At 36.6% G+C, this 21,594-nt stretch overlaps 1 protein-coding gene across 3 annotated transcripts; it reads left to right on the top strand.

The window, feature by feature from the left end:
• Positions 1-17,415: 17,415 nt before the first annotated feature.
• LOC113333302 (thermospermine synthase ACAULIS5-like) lies at positions 17,416-21,384 on the top strand. 3 transcript variants are annotated; one of them, XM_026579813.1, is made up of 11 exons: positions 17,416-17,629; positions 17,768-17,837; positions 18,738-18,938; positions 19,420-19,486; positions 19,579-19,673; positions 19,973-20,075; positions 20,202-20,447; positions 20,546-20,621; positions 20,730-20,788; positions 20,871-21,007; positions 21,104-21,384. In XM_026579813.1, the coding sequence occupies exons 3-11, from the start codon at positions 18,748-18,750 to the stop codon at positions 21,189-21,191; spliced, it is 1,062 nt and encodes a 353-aa protein (XP_026435598.1). In that variant the 5' UTR covers positions 17,416-17,629; positions 17,768-17,837; positions 18,738-18,747; the 3' UTR covers positions 21,192-21,384. The 3 variants fall into 3 exon arrangements, with proteins under 3 accessions (XP_026435598.1, XP_026435599.1, XP_026435597.1); XM_026579814.1 differs by lacking the exon at positions 18,738-18,938; XM_026579812.1 differs by lacking the exons at positions 17,416-17,629; positions 17,768-17,837 and having other exon boundaries at positions 17,877-18,938.
• Positions 21,385-21,594: the final 210 nt, after the last annotated feature.

Here is a 21,594-nt window from a genome sequence, read left to right as displayed (position 1 = left end):
ATAGGGAGGGAATCCCTTTTATGGCCACTTTTTTGTCAAATGGACCCTAACAATTTGATAAAAATATTAATAAAATTTTTTGTGTTCAATTTCAATATGGTCCGTTGGATCACTAACTTAAAAACAAGGGATTAATTCAAGCCGTTCATCTGATAGAAGATTTCTATGTGTAGATTCAATATCGTTCGTTGGATAAGATGACTATAAAACACGGATTTGATGGGAGTCGTTCATCTATAAAGGGAAGAAACTCCGCCACCACCTCTAACGACAACAATACCTCCACAATCACCAGCAGCTCCGCCACCACCTTTGACGACAACAACACCTCCATAATCACCAGCGGCTCCGCCACCACCTTTAATGAAAACACCTCCACCACCATAACCCGATAACCAGTACCAGCAGGAAAACCCCACAACCAGCACCACCAAATCTCTATCTTATTCAGTGATTACAACTACCACACAACAACACCATAACCTGCACCACCACCACCACCACGAGCAATACCATCGACGAGCACCACCATATCGTCATAACCAGCACCATAACCCATATACCATCAACACCGACACCACCTTAAACACAACCATCAGGACCACCATAATTTTTCTTTCGCTAGCAACGCCATCACAACCATCATGACCACCGCAACCAGCATCACCACCATTCCGTAATTCCCCCCCCCCCCCCCCCCCCCTCAAATTTCATGAAAATTTTAAAAAAAATCGAGATTAAACGCATCGATGACCGCCACCTATACCAACACCTCTGATATTTTTTTCATGTAATTGAAGTCTCCACCGCCACCCTCCTCCAATTTCAGTTCCACTGACAAATCCCCACCATCACTGCCATGACCAACGACACCACCAACACCAGAAATCGACTTTTCTCAAAAAAACAAATTAGTTCATCAAATTGAGCTAACAAAAATGAAATTTATGTTATAAACAATGGTTCAGATCACATGTCCCCTACTTTCCTGTCTCTTCATGTCCCTACCAATCAGAGTACGCCATCTATTTTTATCTAAAAATGCAAAAATAATAGTTAACGGCATTAAATATGAAACTGATTTTCATCGTCGTTCTGGTGAGATAATTTCAATTGAATTTTCGATCTTCAGTAATGGTCTAGGAAATATATGATAACTTTCCTAACTTATTAACATAAAATCCCAAGCCAAACAATTATAGTTTCATCTATATCGATAAAAATAGCTAACGAAATTGAAAGTAACATTTCTGCTCCTGAATTTTATAACTACGCGATTGTAATGGTAGATTTTAGGACCTAATTTTTGAGCAGAAATCTGTGGATGATAATTTTAGTTTTGGATATAAAAACTCTAACTTATCTTTTTCAGGTTTGAGTTTTCTTAATTATATAAAACCCTTTTGTTTTTGGAATCTTAATCATATCTCCACTGATTTTCTTCCTCTTCCGCCTCTTTTGGATTAATCGTTCTTTGAACTTAAACGGACCTTCCATGAACTTAATTTTATTTATAATCGACCACTACCAGCATCATCAAACCCAGGTTTGTGGATCTGAACAAGCTTTTTGTTTTTGCTTTTTTATGTTTTCTCACAACATTGAAATGGTTATATACAAATCTTTTTGAGATCTTTGAGACATGAAATTAAACTTTATCAGAGAGATCAAATATAAATTGGGGATTATCCTTAAAGAAGATGAAGTGCCAAAAGACGAAGAACGAATGGAAGTTATCAAAATGTTTTAACAAATGATCAATATAACGACGTTAGGGTTCAGTAATATTGCGCAAATTTTGTTGTGAATTACTAATAAAGAAGCATAACGAAAATAAGTGGCTTACTCTGATTGGTAGGGACAGGGAGAGACAGGAAAGTTCGGGACAGGTGATCTGAAGCCTCTAAACAATGCTTAGTAACGACGTATTAAAAAAAAGTGAGAAAATTCTATCAATTGCAGTAACAGAGAAGAAAATTGGAGAATTTCTAAGTAAATAAATACACTACCCCGGAAATTGTGATGATTCGTGACTGAATTAATGAATCGGTAGGGAAAGCGGAGATGGTGGTGATTTTCGATTTCAGGCTTAAGATTTTCTTTACTATTGACAAAGAAACTTTTGAAATACAGATATCAAAGGAAAGAAATCAGTGGGATAGAGATTCCGAAATTTCCTGACAAAGTAAAAAGATGTTTAGGATCTACAAGTGGACACGCGAGACATAGGTTAACAAGAGCGCGGAGTAAACAATGATATTCCTTTTTACTGTCAAACCCACGCGTTGAAGGAACAAGTATCCTGGGATTTTCACAAGGAATACTACCTCATTGGGTTCATCTTTTTTTAGCTAATGAGCATATTCCGATAGAGCCATGGAGCTCGTACTCCGTAGAACAATGTTTTTTAGCTAATTAGCATATTCTGATCAAGCCATGTAGCCCCATATGCTCGACAGTGTATGGGACTGTTTGCTAACGTGCAAACACGTGCATTAAACTTGGGGGAGTCTTAGTCATCAATTACTTAAATAACTCGACTAAAACCGTATCTTTTTTCATCATTTTTCATCTTTTTTAATCCGTGTAGTGTATTAATTTGCATGTCAGAAATTCTCCAATTTTCCAATTTCTAGCGAGTAATTTCAAACTCTCCCAAGTTTTAATCTAAGTAAATGACCAAATATCGATTTATTTCTGCCACCTGTTAAACGTACGCGTGTCTCACACAAACACGCTTCTGGCATACTTTCCCCGCCCAAACATTCACAGAATGGGACCATGAGACTATCACATATTTAGGTTACGTATATCCACCTAAAACGAGTATTGAACACATCACACGATAGAATGAAATGATTAAATGGTGCATCAATCCATAGTTGGCTGATTTAACTAATGAATCTGACAGAAGTAAAGTAAAGATGAAAAGTAGTTGTATTGAACGTAAGAGATGCAGAGAGTGTTTTCCTATATAAAGGAACTTCACGTGAAGGAAAGTACATAACAAACCTAACATAGTGAATAAAAGACAGTAAGAAAATAAAGATAACAGCTAACACCTCTCTTACACAAAAGCTAGAAAACTAGACAAACAGACTTATGACTTATACTTCTAACACTCCCCCTTAATATGATGGAGGGCAAGAGCAATGCATCAGTTGATTAGCAAGGTTGTAGAACGTAGTAGAAGCAAGTCCTTTGGTAAACAAGTTTGCTAGTTGACGGGAATAAGGGATGAACTGAACTGCAACAGTGCCAGCATTCATCAAATCTCTAACAAAGTGGTAATCTACTTCAATGTGTTTGGTTCGAGCATGGAATGCAGGATTGGAAGCTAGAAACTGAGCACCCATGTTATCGCAGTAGATCACAAGTGGTTTAGTAGGAGTAATATGAAGTTCTTCAAGCAATCCTGATAGATACATCACCTCTGCAGCTAAGAAACTCAAAGCCTTGTACTCTGCCTCTGTGGAATTCCTTGAAACTGTTGGTTGCTTTTTGGATGACCAAGAAACTAGATAATTTCACAAGAAGACACAAAAGCCTGAAGTAGATCGTCTTGTGTCAGGGCAACCAACCCAATCTGAATCAGAGTAACTGATGATGGAATTAAGATTACCAGCTTGAAGAACAGTACCTGAACCAAGTGTACCTTTGAGATATCTTAGCACTCTCTTTGCAAGAAGCATGTGAGTAGTTGTTGGAGAGTGCATAAATTGAGAAATATAGTTAACTGCAAATGTGATTTCAGGTCTTGTGAGAGTAATATATTGCAGACCTCCAACCAAACTTCTAAATTCCAAAGGATTTGTAAGAAGATCACCATCATATAGAGAAGCTCTCTTGTCAGTGGATGTAGCACAAGGTTTACAATCTACCATATTTGCTTTGACCAACAAATCAATGGTATACTTTTGTTGAGTAAGAGTCAGAGTTTCCCTAGAAGAAGAGAAAGCATCCTCAATACCTAAGAAATGATAAAGCTCACCAAGATCCTTCATATCAAACTGTGTCCCCATTTGACTGATAAGAGAAGTAAGAAAGTACTCAGAACTCCCTGTAAGTATAATATCATCCACATAAAGAAGAAGGATAGCAGTGTCTAACACCACAATGATAAATAAACATTGAAGGATCAGCAGTAGACATAACAAACCCAATATCAAGGAGAAATCTACTAAACTTCTCAAACCATGCTCTTGGGGCTTGTTTGAGTCCATAAAGAGACTTGTGAAGAAGACAAACATGGTTTGGATGAGAAGTATCTTCAAAACCCTTAGGTTGCTGCATGTAAACCTTCTCATCCAAGTCTCCATACAGAAAGGCATTGGATACATCAAGTTTCCTAATAGACCACTTGTGAGTTAAAGCCACAGTAAGAGCAACTCTAATAGTAGTAGTCTTGACAACTGGACTAAAAGTAGCATTATAATCTACACCATCTTGCTGACTAAATCCCTGTGCAATCAATCTTGACTTACACCTGTCAATAGTGCCATCAGGTTTAAGCTTTAATTTATAGACTCGTTTACTGCCCAGAATGTTCATATCTGAAGTAGGTTGTACCAATGACCAAGTTTTGTTTGACATTAAAGCATCATACTCTGTATGCATAGAGTCAATCCATTCTTGCTGCTTACTTGCTGACCTATAAGTCTTGGGCTCCTTAGGAAGAGTCACTATTGTGGCAAAGGCAGAGTGAATAGGATGTGGTACAATATAATGAGTAACATAATCTGGTAAGTACTTAGGCTTAACTATGCCATCTTTAGATCTAGTAACCATTGTATGAACAGGTGGAGCAGAAGATGCAGTAGATGAGGGAATATCATCACCAATAGGAGACTCCACAAGTGTTTCATTCTCAGAATCAGAATCTGAGTTTGTCACAAGACCAGTAGCTGTAACAGGTTCAACAGTAGGAGACTCTGAAGAAGATTCAATTAAAATAGTAGTAGAATCTGATATAGAACTGGCTGTAGAAGTAGAAGAATAAGTGCAGAAGGGAAATGTTGTTTCATCAAATACTACATGCCTTAAGATGTAAACCTTGTGAGTTGAGTTATCATAACACCTATAGCCCTTGTGTAAGGGACTGTAACCAAGAAAAGTGCACTTAACAGACTTGGGACTCAACTTATCTTTCTTGTAGGCACCCAAATGAGGATAACAAGTGCATCCAAATACTTTGAGAAATGAATAATCAGGGGATTTGTTGAAAAGAACCTCAAATGGAGAAACATAATTAAGAATCTTTGAGGGGATTCTATTTATGAGATAAGTAGTTGTAAGAAAAGAGTCAAACCAAAAGGATTAGGTAGACAAGCTTGAAATAATAATGTATTACCCACTGAAGTTATGTGTTGATGCTTTCTTTCAGCTAATCCATTTTGCTGAGAAGTATGAGGACAAGAACAAGAAATACTGATCCCTTCTTTGTCAATAAATTCCCTGAATACTCCTTTCATAAGCTCAAGAGCACCATCACACTGGAACCATTTGATTAAGGTAGAAAACAAATTCTTATTCACAGTTTTAAAGTATTGAAAACAAGCTAAGCTTTCAGTCCTATCCTTCATGGGAAATATCCAATGAAATCTGCTGTAATCATCCACAAATAAGATGTAATACTTGTAGCCCAATGTAGATACGTGTGGAGAAGGTCCCCAAATGTCACAGTGAATTAATTCTAAAGATGCTGAGGCTGACCTATCTGAGGGAAAGAAAGGTAATTTCTTTCTCTTGCCAAGCTGACAAGAGTGACACAATGAATTAAATTCACCTGAAGCAAATGAAATGTGTTTTGAAATTTATAAGGTGTTGACAATATTGTGAGCAGGGTGTCCCAATCTCTTATGCCATAGAGATGGTGCAGCAAGAATGGAGGTGAAGGCTTTTTCTGGTGGTTTTGAATCAATTGGATAGAGATTATGATTAACAACACCCTCAGCCAAGACATGCTGAGTTTCAAAATCTGTAATCTCATAGCCCCAAGGAGTAAAACCAATTTTGAAGTTATGTTCTCTTGTAAAAATACCCACTGAAATCAGATTTTGAGTGAGACTTGGTACAAATAAAACATTTGATAGTGTAAAGGTTCTTGTTGGTGTATGCAAGACAGAACTACCCACCAAAGTGATTGGAATGTGATATCCATTTCCAACCATTACTTGTTCAGTTCCAGTGTATTGTACTGGATTAATAAGTAAAGAGGCATCATGAGTCATATGACTTGTTGCTGCTGAGTCAGGTAACCAAAAAACTGCAGCAGGAAATGATGAATGTTCTGACAAATTAGAAGTATTAACTTGAATAGATGAATTTGCTTGAGGGCATTTGTGTGAAGTACCAGCTGGAGAGTGATTTTGAGAGCCACTATTCTTTGAGGCAGTGTACCTATATGGACATCTACTAGCTGAATGACCTAACCTTTTACATATCTGGCACTCAACAGTTGAGTAATCAATCCATTGAGAAGGAGGTCTATCAGGTCTTGAGGATGGATTTGGAGGTCTGGAAGACCCAGATCTAGATGCAGACCCAGATGTAGATCCAGATATAAAGGTTCTTTTTGAAAAGAAGGTTGAATTATTAACTGAATCTAGTGCTAAGGTGGTCTCTAGATGTTGAGCCTTGAGCCACTGCTCATGGGTCAAGAGTTTGGCCTTTAAATCAGCAAAAGAAATGGGATTTTCACGATTGTGAATAGAGATGACAAAGTTTTCATAATATCTCCCCAATCCATTTAGAACATACATAACAACATCAGAATCAACAATTTTTTCATTTATAGCAGCTAGAGAATCAGAGATACTTTTAGCCTCTTGAACAAACTCAGCAATAGTACGAGCTCCCTTTTTAATGGTCTGTAGTTGTCCTCTGAGCATAGATCGACGTGCAGAGAACTGATTTGAAAACTCCTTAGCAAGATATGACCACACTGCTTCATCAGTAGTACAACCCAACACAGAACAAGATAGAGAATCAGAGAAAGTATAGTTGAGACAGCTATTAACATATCTGTCCCACTTTCTCCACTTAAAATAAGATGGATTTAAGATCTCAGAATCTCCATATTTAATGAACTCTGATGGTGATTTGATGGAACCATCAACATAACCAAACAGATCTATACTAATAAATATAGATTCCATCTGATTTTTCCAGATGAGGTAATTTGAGTCATCAAATTTTATACTGATAAGCTGAGTGATATTCTGAAACGGAAAGGCAGTAGTAGTTTCATAGTGAGGTGACGACTCAGAACTCGTGTTGTGATACAAAGATTGAGATCTGAAGTACAACAAGTGGGTGAGAAGTAACAATGATGTATCAGAAGAAAAGATGTGTCAGAGAAGTAGTTTGAGTAAAGTATAAGATGAAGTAAAGATGTGGTTGTAGTGATCTTGAAGATGTAGTGAAGGTAGGCGGCGGAAGCAATAACTAAGAGCAAACCCTAAACAGGTTGTCTTAGAGAATCAAACAACCCTCGTGATACCATGACAGAAGTAAAGTAAAGATGAAAAGTAGTTGTATTGAACGTAAGAGATACAGAGAATGTTGTCCTATATAAAGGAACTTCACGTGAAGGAAAGTACATAACAAACCTAACATAGTGAATAAAAGACAGTAAGAAAATAAAGATAACAGCTAACACCTCTCTTACACAAAGCTAGAAAGCTAGACAAACATACTTATGACTTAAACTTCTAACAGAATCCAATTTCCTTCTGTCCACCGATAACTTCCTCGTAGATGAGTGGTTCTTTTCGAAATAAATAGAAAAAAATCAACGGTGGTATCTCTTTGTACATAAATGTTTCGATAACGAAAAAAGTCATATATGCAAAAAATGACGTGTGTTAGTTTTTCGGTCGACCGTTTCACTGTGGTAACGATCATCTAGTATCACATGGTACTTACTAAGGGAAAGGCCCGGTACATAAATCATTTTTGTAAATAAATTACCCAATTCTCACATTTGCTAAAGACGGATACTTTTTTTTTTATGGAAACAGGGGCTTCAAATATTCCTAAATTTTATTTATTAGACTACCTCATTCAAATTGAGGTTTGAAGGATTACATTGATCAATTATATCAAGAAACAGGACAACACATATAGTACAAGATTTACAATCGAAACTTAAAGAAACGAGATATGAAAATCGTTTGAACTTCTGCATCCCGTTGAAGGATTGGATATCCTTATAATGGTTTCAAACCATTTTGTTTCTTGATCATAAAAGATATCAGATGCCTCCATAAAAGGGAAGTAATATGCCCAAATTAATTTATTCACAAACGATCCCCATATCTCACGAAGTAGATCGTTTTCATCCATAACGTGTTTGATTACAATGCAATTCCAAATCCACAAAAATACCTAATAAAGGAATAAGAAAACAAATACCAATAGTATTGTGAAACCATCAGAGACCGATCAGAAAACCATAGAAATTTCCTATAAAAAATTTCTTTTATTGGAATATAAATATATACAAGGATACAAACTTGATCCGTCCGATAGATTTGAAAAAACCAAACCAAACCGGGCGGATCAATGATACGAAGGAAGTAGTTTTTTTTTTCTTTTTCTTTCTTAGTTTCAGAGAGAAAAGAGGGGAGGAGAGAGGAGCTAAAGACGGATACCATTCCTAATAAAGGTTGATCATTTTATAAAAGACAAAAATACTAAAACTGATCTTACCGTCAGATCACTCAAACGGGGTCCACCTGTTAATTGTGGTACCCGCTTTTAGCAATCGTATCCATTTTCAATGGTACCATTGATGGTATTTTTCAATGATGTTGTAGTAAGATGATTCGTTCACTCAGATTTGTTGAGAATTTGTTTTAAGACTTAATAAAGAAAATAAAAAATATATATACACAATTTGTCACAAGATGAAGAGACGCTGAGACGCGGGATTCCACTACTTTTCATATTGTTATGGTTCAGTCATTAACTCTAGACAATATAGCTCAAACAAAAGAAGTTGTGACTCTAGTTCTTTGCCAAAAATAGATTTCGTAAAATATTATTTGCAAGTTAAAAGCATGACGCATCTAAAGTATTTAGAACTAAGCATGTGACATCTAACAAAATAACAAATAATTAATAGAAATCATAAAGCAATTAAATCTATGTAAAAATTCAATAAAAGAATTAATTCATTTACCACAATCATGAAAAGTTGCTTCATCCGTTGTCCCAGTGATGGGGTCTAGCTCCGCATGGTGAAAACACACTCAAAGGAATTTTTCATTGCTCAAAAAGGTGTTTACAAGGAGAAAAGGTATAAAACAGGGCCTTTGTAACAGTTATAATTGTTACAGATACAACAATAAACTGTTACTGACGTTGTAGCTTCTACGACTGTCACTATGTCTCGCAACCACTGTAGCAATTACGACTGCTCCTTGTAGTCTTATGTTCTTCGTATGTTCTTCAATGGCAGCAGCAGAGACAATCTCTGCAACTCCCGATTCTCTGCTGTATTCTCACCCCTCACTCTCCATCCCTATTGTGAGTCCTGTCACGCCTTTATATAGTCACCGCACCAAAAATCTTTGTAATAAACTCCCAAATCTTCTCGCTGCCAAACCATTAAGTCGAGAATATTTTCCTTCCTGTTTTATCTTCTTACGCGTCTGCAGCTTCCTATCTCCATTCAACACGATCACATTTCCCCTAGTGAATGCAAAATAACATCCAAAGATAATGTTCTCCCCAATCAATTCAATTTGTATCTTCCATATATATTCAACAAAAATATTCCGAGAATAAGACACTCTCTGTTTACGGATAATCCTCATAACTTGCCTTTTTTCTCGTATTTAAACACTTACCATCCCTGTTTCGATTACACAGGAAGGTATCAATCCAAAACCAACAGAAGATCTCGATAAAATCTCGCCAAAATCAATACAGAAAATCCGAGTTTATCCTCATCTTTGTTTCGTCGAGAAACGATTATCCAGCCCAATTTACTCGATCCAAGAAGACATATCGACCCTGTTTAGTCCTAACAGGACCAGCCCAACCAAATTGAATGATTGAATCTGATAAAATCACGTTCAACCTCTGATCCAAAAATTCACCAGCCGTCTGCAAGAGTTTCCCGCCAAATACTTTGTTTGAAATGTTGAAGAAGATGCCCCCTAACCATAGTAGGGGTGCAAGTAGCACTGGTTGCCCCATAGCAATTGAGTTTCCCCTTAACCATACTGAGAGTCCGTTTAACACCTGTCTTCCGAGGGTGCCTTTAGCAACTTTTTTGAGCCGATTTTTCGAAAATGTATATTTCCAAAAAACACCTACAAACACACAAAACACCATAATAAGGACGAAAACAAGTACTAACAATACGAAATATTGAGGACAAATTAGACACATAAATGCGTCTATCAAATACCCCCAAACTTATTATTTGCTAGTCCTCGAGCAAAACTAAAAAAATAAATAAATAAAACCGAGTTAATCTCGGGAGGGTTTACCAGAGGTGTACCCACAAAACCATTACTCTAGACCCTAGCTATCTATGCAGAACCTTGGAAGGCACTAAAGAATCTCCTTAGTTGGCATACAATCACTGACTACAGGAAGAAGTACCCTGATGCGAAATTCCAATTGTTGTACACGAGTTTGCACTCAAGCATACTAAAATTCATATAAAGTGACAGATCTCTACTCAAATAGTTTCTGGACATCATTGTTATTGATTTTAGATAACCAAAATTAGTGATTAAATGAAACCCAGTTATATCCGCAAGTGCACAGGTCAATAGTAATATAGATAGAAAATGCGGTTCATTCTCACAGGGAGTGTGAAATACTCTACCAACTAATACCAAAAATTAAATAATCAACAAGATAATGTTTTAAGGATTTTTAGAAATTCGGAACAAAATGAAACAATAAATAATTTTAACGAAAAACAGAATGATAGAAGGTTGTTAGGATTTTCGGTTTCCACCAATTAATTATGCAAACTCTACTAATCTTTAAAAATCTATCACATGAACAATAAAATACCAAGATATATGAATAAAAACTACTACTCATTTAAATCATTATTGAGCATATAAATGTAGAGTTTACACAATTAAATTGGTTTCTACCCAAACCCTAACATAACTCTAGCTAGACATGGCTTTCTCAAAAACCATAAACATATTAAAATCAAACTTTAGCTAAAGAAAAACGAAGAATCGAAAACAAAACTCCAAAATCCTTCTCCTGTTTCTCTTCCAGCTCTGTGGCCGGGCGCCCCCTAGTATATTTTGAAACAACACATAAATATAGCTCACAAATGAATTCACGTTTTTCTTCTTCGTCGCCACATCACCTCCCAATAGAAGTCTGCCACATGTCATGAAAATATAAATTCACCCAATGATGTTGTGTCGCGTGTCATAATATGACGAGACATTGTAAAGTATCACCGAATCTCCACTTTCCATAGTATATGAATTTCATTTAGAAAGCATGATATTTTCTTGCATGTGCTGGGTCCCACCTTAACTGTATTTGCAAAATGACGTCAGTTGGATTCAAATATTCCTTCGGATTCTTTATATAAATATAGCAAGAGAACTTATGTAAGGACAAGATATATTAATCTTTCCTTTGTCTTCATTTGCACGTGGTCATGGAGGTGATATTCTTCCATTCTTATGCTAACAATAATAAAGTCACTCTTGACCAATCTTAGGTGGCATTAGTGTGCTGACATCGACTCGCTTCACCATTAAGTCTCACATTTTGATGTTTATTCGCTGGATGATCGAATTCACTTGTACTTTCTGCAAAAGCACTAAAATAGTGTAATTAGTCAAAATATTGAGTCCTAGCTAATATAAATATGGGTATAAAATGTAGCACTTTCGTGCTTATCAATCATAACCCGAGTCAACCAATAACATGGAAAGATTAAGAAGATGGATAAGGAAAAGATGGTTTAAAGTGAACGGTGTTTCCCATATCTGTCTTAAGGCCTCTGCCAGGATGAACCTATCCTAATGGATTGAGATACCGGTTAGACTAATATCAACACAGCTGGCATATACAAGGGCACCAGCGGTCGACTTTATTGAATTTATTCTGGTTGGTCTGATGGTCTGTTTTTTTTTTTTTTTTGGTATCTCAATCACCCTATTTCACCCTAGCAAAGGTAACAACTTGAATCGTGTGCCCCACCAAATCACTTAAAAAATAAAAACAGAAGGATTAGGATTCAACGAGATATGGCGAAACTACCATGTTTTTTTTAATTCTAACACCTGAGCTCTGTGCTTTTATGAATAAACTCTTTAGATGTTTCCATCTAATCAGATTGGTTCCTCAACTTCTACAACCAAGATGTTTCCATCCACTTAGATAGGTTAGTGCTATCCTTAATAGGCATAAATTTCTAGGCTCTGGAGTTTATTTATACTGCAACTAAAAAGTTTCTCCCATACCCCCAAACTTAAATCTAACATTGTCCTCAATGTTCTAAAGATAAAATTAAAAGCATGAACAAGGATAAACCGTTACCACTTGAAACAAAAGAGTCAAGGAAAGATATTACCGTGTTGCATGAGCATAGGTTACCTCCCAAGAAGTGCTAAGTTTAAAGTCTTCAGCCAGACATTGGAAGAATTAGTCACCTCGTAGAACCATATAGCAGTAGCCGAAATAATTGTGGGTCATCTGGATTAAAAAGTGTTACCCACAAGAAGAGGAAACTGCAACAGACCAAGAAGATACCGAACATACCCTTGCTTAAGTACATCTAGTTGTGGTTCAGGTTCAGGATCTATAAAAGGGTCTAAATAAAAAGCTTTCATCGGTTGGATTTCCTCAAAGGCATTCTGAAGATCACGCTGAAGAGTCTGGAAGTACTCAAGTAAGAACTTAGAAGCGCATAACAAAAGCTTGAATAACTGGGGATCCTCTAAGTCAATCAGATTTGAGTCACACAGCTGACCACAATGAAAGAGGTGGTCTTCCTTAAGAGAATGTGTCGACCCTAAGTAATTAGGTTTAGTCTCAAAACTTAATAACCGACATATCTGAAAATCATACGTTCCCACAATTGGTTGAAAAGTTTTTGGTGGGAAAACAAAGTCAATCTTGGTATCATAGCCTAGGTTAACCACATCAACCAAAGGATGGGTTTCTAACAACTGAGCTTCTCTATGGACATCATTAGGTTCGGGAAAATGTGTATGAAGATAATCTTGTAAGATGGTTGAGGCACAAATGTCAAGTTCTGCAGGAGGGAACTTTCTAAGAGTTAAAGAACACGGAGAATGATAATCACCCCAAACTTAGAGTTTTCTGTGTCTCTATAAAGACTAGTCACAACTTCCCTAATTTCTAGGTCATCAGATTCCTGGAAATGGTAAATTGATCTTCTAAGTTGGGTTCATCCTCACTCATTTCTACGAGTTTATCATTTTCTAAGACTAGTGTTTTTAAATCGCTAGATTCTAAAACAGTATTCTCAGGGTAAACTCTTTCCTCTAAACCATCATCACAATCATATAAAGGATTATCAGTGGAATTTTCTAGTAAAGGCTCATTAACTAAGGTGTTAATCATAATAACTTCCTCTGATTCACTGATAGGCACATCAAATAATGGATTATCCAACACACTGCATGCTAAAGGATCATGCACTGCATCGTCTAAAACGGTGGTATCTCTAGTCAAATCCTCATCCTTTTGAATAGGTGAATAATTATTAAAATTATTTGGATTTGAACTAAAAACAACACTATCATTATAAAGCTCAATTGGTGTAACAAATTCCTGATCACTATGCCTACATATTTCATGTTCTTCATCAATACTATCCTCTTCATAGTCATCTTTATTATAACATGAAAATAATTGAACCTCATCTAAACAAATAGTGCTACCAATTATAACCTCGTTATCTTGATTATGTAAATAACTATCTTCATTCTCAAGGGTATTATTTGATACACTATATTGGCAATTCAAGTAATTTCGAGCAATTCTTTCGTTCGTCTCAGCTATCCGCTTGAGGTGGTCTTCTAAAGAAGGTTCACTCATTATTGTAGTTCTTTTGTCTATAATTATACTATTCATCTCAGCTAACTTACGCGTCGACTCAGCTAACTCCCTGAGGGACTCTTCTAAAGGAGGAATAGGAACAAAGGGATCATAAAAAGGACTACTTTTCAATAGTTTGATTGTATCCTCTAGAGACAAAGAACTAGTACTATAATCTTCTTGCTCGTAATACTGATGCACGTGTGGATAGTAATTGGGCTCACCAGGGTATGTCCCATAACCTTCGAAAGGTTGGCATTCCCAACCACTATTCACACTATGGTCATAAAAAGAGTGATGTCCATATTGTTCAGTTGGATATTCATATTCATTGTGATGGCTATTATAATACCAGTTCGACATCCTAACTGCAAGGGGATTCTAAACAAGCACAAAGAAGGCTGACTCGACCACAACAAACCTATTTTATCAAGCAAACAAAAAGCATGATGGATCCCTTAGATTGTTTATATATCAACTTCTATTCTTCGAAAAGGAATTCGTTACAATTTAAGAAAACCCCTCTGGAATCAATTTGAGTCAAAGTAAGTTGAATAGAGGCGAGGGAAGCTCGATGGAGCTTTGATACCCAAGGCCTCACCGCATTACAAGGCGACTCAGTCACGCATTCAAATCAAAGAAACCATCATGAACTTTGAAGTATGATTAAAAGAGTAACCAATATTTTTCGAATGACTTTCCTATTAAGCTCGTTACCCTATCGGTCTCGTTCTAGTCGGTATTTTAAGCTTAGGTTCGCGTAGGTTACGTGTTCCTAAGACGGGCAAGAAGGAAACGGTGATGAAATCCGAGTCCTTATCTTGATTTGGCCATGCCTTGCCGTTTACTAGAAAATTAAATCCGATTTCAGGTCCTCAACATATATGCATACAAAATCATCCAGTAAACCCGCTGACAGGGGATTCGCGGGTGTTTAGAATTCTTACCTCCCGTTCCAGACGGGGGATGGACCGTTGAAGTCGACTCGGGCCACAACTCCAATGTCGTGTACGAACCCGAGGGGCCGAGACGATATCGTAATCGTCGTCCTTCTCTGCACACAGTTTATATTTAAAACTACCCTTAGGGTTTAAGAAAAAAATAATAAAGTCCCAAAGTTCAATGTCCGAAAATAAAAAAAAATGTCCAAAAATAAAAGATTACAAAAATAAAAACCTTAATTACAGTTTCTAAAAAAATAAAATAAAAAAATTATAGAGTATTTATATACAAAAATTTTCTTCTTCACTCCTTTTGGATTCCTCCTTCTTTTTTTCTTTGGCTTCGCTTTTGTTTTCAGCACTTTCTCCCCTTTTCTTTAGCTCAGTTCCAAATATGAAAGCAAACAAGAAATACCAAAAGGCGTAAAAAGGAACAAATAAAAAAACTAAAAACAAATTTATAAACAAATCCGCGTCGGCAGCGCCAAAAATTGATGGTATTTTTCAATGATGTCGTAGTAAGATGATTCGTTCACTCAGATTTGTTGAGAATTTGTTTTAAGACTTAATAAAGAAAATAAGGAAAAATATATATACACAATTTGTCACAAGATGAAGAGACGCTGAGACGCGGGATTCCACTACTTTTCATATTGTTATGATCCAGTCATTAACTCTAGACAATATAGCTCAAACAAAAGAAGTTGTGCTCTAGTTCTTTGCCAAAAATAGATTTCGTAAAATATTATTTGCAAGTTAAAAGCATGACGCATCTAAAGTATTTAGAACTAAGCATGCGGCATCTAACAAAATAACAAATAATTAATAGAAATCATAAAGCAATTAAATCTATGCAAAAAGTCAATAAAAGAATTAATTCATTTACCACAATCATGAAAAGTTGCTTCCTCCGTTGTCCCAGTGATGAGGTCTAGCTCCGCATGGTGAAAACACACTCAAAGGAATTTTTCATTGCTCAAAATGGTGTTTACAAGGAGAAAAGATATAAAACAGGGCCTTTGTAACAGTTATAATTGTTACAGATACAACAATAAACTGTTACTGACGTTGTAGCTTCTACGACTGTCACTATGTCTCGCAACCACTGTAGCAATTACGACTGCTCCTTGTAGTCTTATGTTCTTCGTATGTTCTTCAATGGCAGCAGCAGAGACAATCTCTGCAACTCCCGATTCTCTGCTGTATTCTCACCCCTCACTCTCCATCCCTATTGTGAGTCCTGTCACGCCTTTATATAGTCACCGCACCAAAAATCTTTGTAATAAACTCCCAAATCTTCTCGCTGCCAAACCATTAAGTCGAGAATATTTTCCTTCCTGTTTTATCTTCTTACGCGTCTGCAGCTTCCTATCTCCATTCAACACGATCACATTTCCCCTAGTGAATGCAAAATAACATCCAAAGATAATGTTCTCCCCAATCAATTCAATTTGTATCTTCCATATATATTCAACAAAAATATTCCGAGAATAAGACACTCTCTGTTTACGGATAATCCTCATAACTTGCCTTTTTTCTCGTATTTAAACACTTACCATCCCTGTTTCGATTACACAGGAAGGTATCAATCCAAAACCAACAGAAGATCTCGATAAAATCTCGCCAAAATCAATACAGAAAATCCGAGTTTATCCTCATCTTTGTTTCGTCGAGAAACGATTATCCAGCCCAATTTACTCGATCCAAGAAGACATATCGACCCTGTTTAGTCCTAACAGGACCAGCCCAACCAAATTGAATGACTGAATCTGATAAAATCACGTTCAACCTCTGATCCAAAAATTCACCAGCCGTCTGCAAGAGTTTCCCGCCAAATACTTTGTTTGAAATGTTGAAGAAGATGCCCCCTAACCATAGTAGGGGTGTGAGTAGCACTGGGATGCCCCATAGCAATTGAGTTTCCCCTTAACCATACTGAGAGTCCGTTTAACAACTGTCTTCCGAGGTGCCTTTAGAAACTTTTTTGAGCCGATTTTTCGAAAATGTTTATTTCCAAAAAATACCTACAAACACACAAAACACCATAATAAAAACGAAAACAAATACTAACAATACGAAACATTGGGGACAAATTAGACACATAAATGCGTCTATCAACCATCACAACAGATCACCCATATGCTGATGCACCATTTACATCACAAACAGCTCAAGCCACATGATGGTCCTACTGAAAAATAAAGTAGGGTCAGTCTCATCAGACGAGGGCTGCACTGCATAACTCAACGTGGGCCACACTTGTTTGACATGTGTCTATCGAGATGGTTAGGTGTGTTGGACGATGGTGATAATGAATAGACAAATGAAAAGATGCATCATGAACGTACGTGGTAAAAGTTGAGTGATTTCTATTCTAGGGTTTTAAAGGCTGGGGGAAGGAAATCTTTGTTGGAAGAGAGATATTCGAGTGATTATTATGATGCTGAAGATGATGCGGGAGTGTGCCTGCCACTGCACGCCGTTTAGAATGATAGAGAGAGGAGAGTATATATGAATCATGATGAAGTTTTGACGATACTCAAGGCACGCCCCTCTCTGTAACCAAGAAAGACAGGAAATGAAATCCAATGATCTCACTCTCACAAAATATCCCCCTGGTACTTGTCTTTCTTTCTCTTTTATCTCTTCTTGTCGTTTTTGTCTAGATTTCTAATTCTATATATCCTTAGAAGTTCATAACTATACAAGCCCGCATACTGACTGCTGACATACATATTCACATTTCATATGTCTAGAATTGGTCCTTCTGAACTGAATTGGAACGGCTTCGACCACAATAGGCAATGGATGAAAGGATATGAAAAGGTTATAATGGTGAAATTGGATTAAACTTCAAAGGGCTAAAATTAGCTGCTAATTTTTTTTTGGGTGCGCAACAGTTTGTTAAATGAAGCCTTTTTCTTAAGAATAAGATGCATTTAGTTTGTTTAGAAATTTGTATGCTAATTGCTAGCGGTATAAGAGGGTGCAGGTAGCCTCATGTCCATGCAATTTCTGACACCGGCGGGCTAAATAGGGTCCATACAGATAGCATTTTAAAGTTGATCGAGTACTCTTATTAGGCATAAGTCTGGACAACAAATTGGATTAACACTATTAGTTTGTAGATAGACACAAATTTCACTAGTGCAATGTGGTTCAGCTTCCAAATCATCGGGACCAAAAACATCTCTTTCTAGCTAGCTAGCTGTACAGTATATGAAGAGTAGTATAATGTGTTAAAAACTTGGAAGCAACAATGATATGCATGTAGAGGATATGATGACTACTCTGTCCATACCAGAACTCCCCCGCGACAGAATCAACCTTAGAAACCACACTCTTCTCTCTCTTTACATTCACTTTTTAGCTTAATTTTATTAGAGTAGTGTTGCTAAAATCCATGTTCTTCTTCAATTTTGCATTCATTTCTCTACTCAATTTCAATTCCCACTAGCTTCAAAACTCAAATCATTGTATTCTCTCTACTCTCTTTCTCTCTCTATAATCCAAAGCTGAATTATCTCATAACACTTCGATTACTCTGCCATGCCATGACATGCCAACCAGCCTGCCACTCTCAAGGCCTCAACCTTGAGCATGATTCGTTATATATATATTATTCCCTTCCATCTCCATTACTTCATTCACAAATCCCACTTTTTAACTCCTCCAATTATCTCCTCTTCTCTGCTATTCACATTATATCTCTATCATTTTACTCAGCTACTAGGAAATGGGTGATATTTCTGATGGCAATGGTAACGGAAATGGTATTGTCAATGGCAATGGCAATGGCAATGGAGTTCATCACAGGAGCAATGGTAATGGAGTTGCTCATAGTGCAAATAATAACGGTCATAGAAAAAGCTGTTGGTATGAAGAAGAGATTGAGCAAGACTTGAGATGGTGTTTTGCACTCAATAGGTATATATATTAACACATCACCTCATCTGTATGTCTCATACAAGTTAAGTTAAAGATGTTTTTTCTTATTTTGTTCCCACTTGGTGTTTGTTATATCTGCTTATGTCATATACTCATTAACTTACGAGCGTCGTTGGGGATAGTCATTCTACCCTGGGTTTGATCCCAATAGGTCAATAGGTCACCGCTTCGAATAACCCTCATAGTCATTGGGGCTAACTTATGCTGTCCCTATCTGGTATCTCCACTGAGCCTCATGGTTTAGGCGGGTTTAACTTTGCTGTAAAAATAGAGACACTTCTTGATTTTAACTTCGATGGAAGTCCTAAGCATATCCAAAACTAAAAGGAGTTTCAACTTTTTTATAATCTTGGTCATGTAAAAGCTAGACATAAGGCTTTCTTTTTAAACTTCTTTCTGTTATGTTTTATTTTGAGTACTATATTTTGTGGGGTTTAAAAGTTTTGATTTTTCGGTGCAGTATCTTACACACAGGAGCTAGTCAGTATCAAGATATTGCTTTGTTGGACACAAAACCCTTCGGAAAGGTTTGTTTGTGACATATCATAGTTATCTTCTTATTTACCTTTTGTTTCTAAGAACATTTCACTTATATCTGTTTGTATACATCTTACTGTAGGCATTGGTTATTGATGGGAAGCTTCAAAGTGCAGAAATTGATGAGTTCATTTACCATGAATCTCTTGTTCATCCACCTCTTCTTCAACATTCAAAGTACATTTCTTGATCTTCTTTTTAGTTCACTTTATTTTGATGATTTTTTCTTATACTGAATAGTTGACAAACACCTAAGCTATCAACCCTTGTCTAAGAAAGTCCACGTTTGACATTTAAAAGTCTTGAACCAAAATGCAAGGAACTTACAATCATATCCAATTTTACGAGGTTGTGGATGTTAAAATGTCTACTTTTGTCATAACAGTGGGAATTTCATATGCTCGTATTTACTTTCACTAGTTAATGACAGTATTCAGTATAAAGCCTTCAACATCTATTTTTTATGTTTCTTTTAGTCCAAAGACCATTTTCATCATGGGGGGTGGAGAAGGTTCTACTGCAAGAGAAATCTTAAGACACAAAACTGTAGACAAAGTTGTTATGTGCGACATTGATGAGGTAATAGCAACCCTGAAAAGTTACAACTGCATCTCATTTAATCTTGTTCGTTAACAGGATGTAGTAGAGAATTATACTAATTTGATTTCTAGGGAATGATGTTCCATTCTTTATCTCATTTAACAGGAAGTTGTTGAATTTTGCAAATCACATTTGGTTGCAAACAAAGAAGCTTTCTCTGATTTAAGACTTCAACTCATAATAAATGATGCTAGGGCAGAGCTTGAGAGTAGACAAGATGGTTTTGATGTGATAATAGGGGACTTGGCTGATCCAATTGAAGGAGGCCCATGTTACCAACTCTACACGAAGTCCTTTTATGAGTCAATTGTCAAGACTAGACTCAAAGAAGGTGGCATTTTTGTCACTCAGGTAAATCAGTCTTTCAATACATTCTTTGTGGTTCATTAGTTCCAATTGTTCGTGCGAGATTCTGACAGTTCTCAACAAGTTTTGTTTCACTGTTGCAGGCGGGACCAGCAGGAATTTTCAGTCATACAGAGGTTTTCTCATGCATTTACAACACTCTTAGACAAGTTTTTAAATGTTAGTATTCAAAACGCGATATCTCATTTTCTTTCTTGTATAAAGCAACTGCGAGGCTCCTCAGTAAGCATTTTTTTTTTGGGTAAACTAAATTTCGTTTGTCTGCAGATGTTGTTCCTTATTCAGCTCATATTCCTTCATATGCTGATACTTGGGGATGGGTCATGGTAATCGTTCTTTCTCTGTTTCACTCTTAGTGAATTCAATAAGTTATGTCATGGTGCTCAAAAAAATTCTCTACCGCTGCAGGCGTCAGATACTCCATTTACGGCTGACGCGGAAGAACTAGACATTAGAATTAAACAGAGAATGACCGGAGAAAACAGATACCTCGATGGAAAGACATTTACGTCGGCTTCCATCCTAAGCAAAGCCGTTAGAAAGTCGTGAGTGTTTTTTTCTCTTTGTTAATCCATTATGTTTAAGGCCAACATTCATATCCCTATTAACTGAGATCTGATATGTCTCTTTCTTTCCTCAAGACTTGCCAAGGAAACTCAAGTATACACAGAAGGAACAGCAAGGTTTATATATGGCTACGGAACTGGACTCAAAACTCACAGCACTTAAGAACGATGGATGGGATAACTTCAATCGAATGAAGGAACCGTGAAAGAAGAAAGGCCTAAGAAGTCTAATCTAGTAGTAATTTTAATTATTTTTTTGAGTTTATCATATCTTTTTTGTTGGTTTTACTTTCTTTGTTCCGTTGGGAGGAAGTAAGGTAACTGGTATGCAGTGCAATTATATGAATGAACATGTTCGTACTGGTATGCTGAAGTTCTCATTAAATTATAGTCATCTAGAATATCAAAAACATTACGGAACGGTAATATAAAGAAAAGAGACCTTACATAAAGGGTTAAACCAGTTGAGCTCTGGCGAGAGTGACCAATTTGGTTCAATCCAGATGCAATTTGGCAAATACTTTGGATCATAAACATTCCTTAGCAGCAGCATGCTGACTTCCAAC

The sequence above is a fragment of the Papaver somniferum genome, unplaced genomic scaffold (assembly GCF_003573695.1).
Source record: "Papaver somniferum cultivar HN1 unplaced genomic scaffold, ASM357369v1 unplaced-scaffold_132, whole genome shotgun sequence".
In the NCBI taxonomy this organism is placed as follows: Eukaryota; Viridiplantae; Streptophyta; class Magnoliopsida; order Ranunculales; family Papaveraceae; genus Papaver; species Papaver somniferum.
Note: the sequence above shows the minus strand (reverse complement) of the source record. Positions and strands in the feature narration are given on the sequence as shown.

Excerpts from the sequence above, each read along its gene's own strand:
- LOC113333302 (XM_026579813.1), top strand. The coding sequence starts at position 18,748 with ATGGGTGATATTTCTGATGGCAATGGTAACGGAAATGGTATTGTCAAT. Across the intron at positions 18,939-19,419 it reads TGGTGTTTTGCACTCAATAG|TATCTTACACACAGGAGCTA; the intron begins GTATATATATTA and ends TTTTCGGTGCAG. Across the intron at positions 19,674-19,972 it reads CCTCTTCTTCAACATTCAAA|TCCAAAGACCATTTTCATCA; the intron begins GTACATTTCTTG and ends TGTTTCTTTTAG.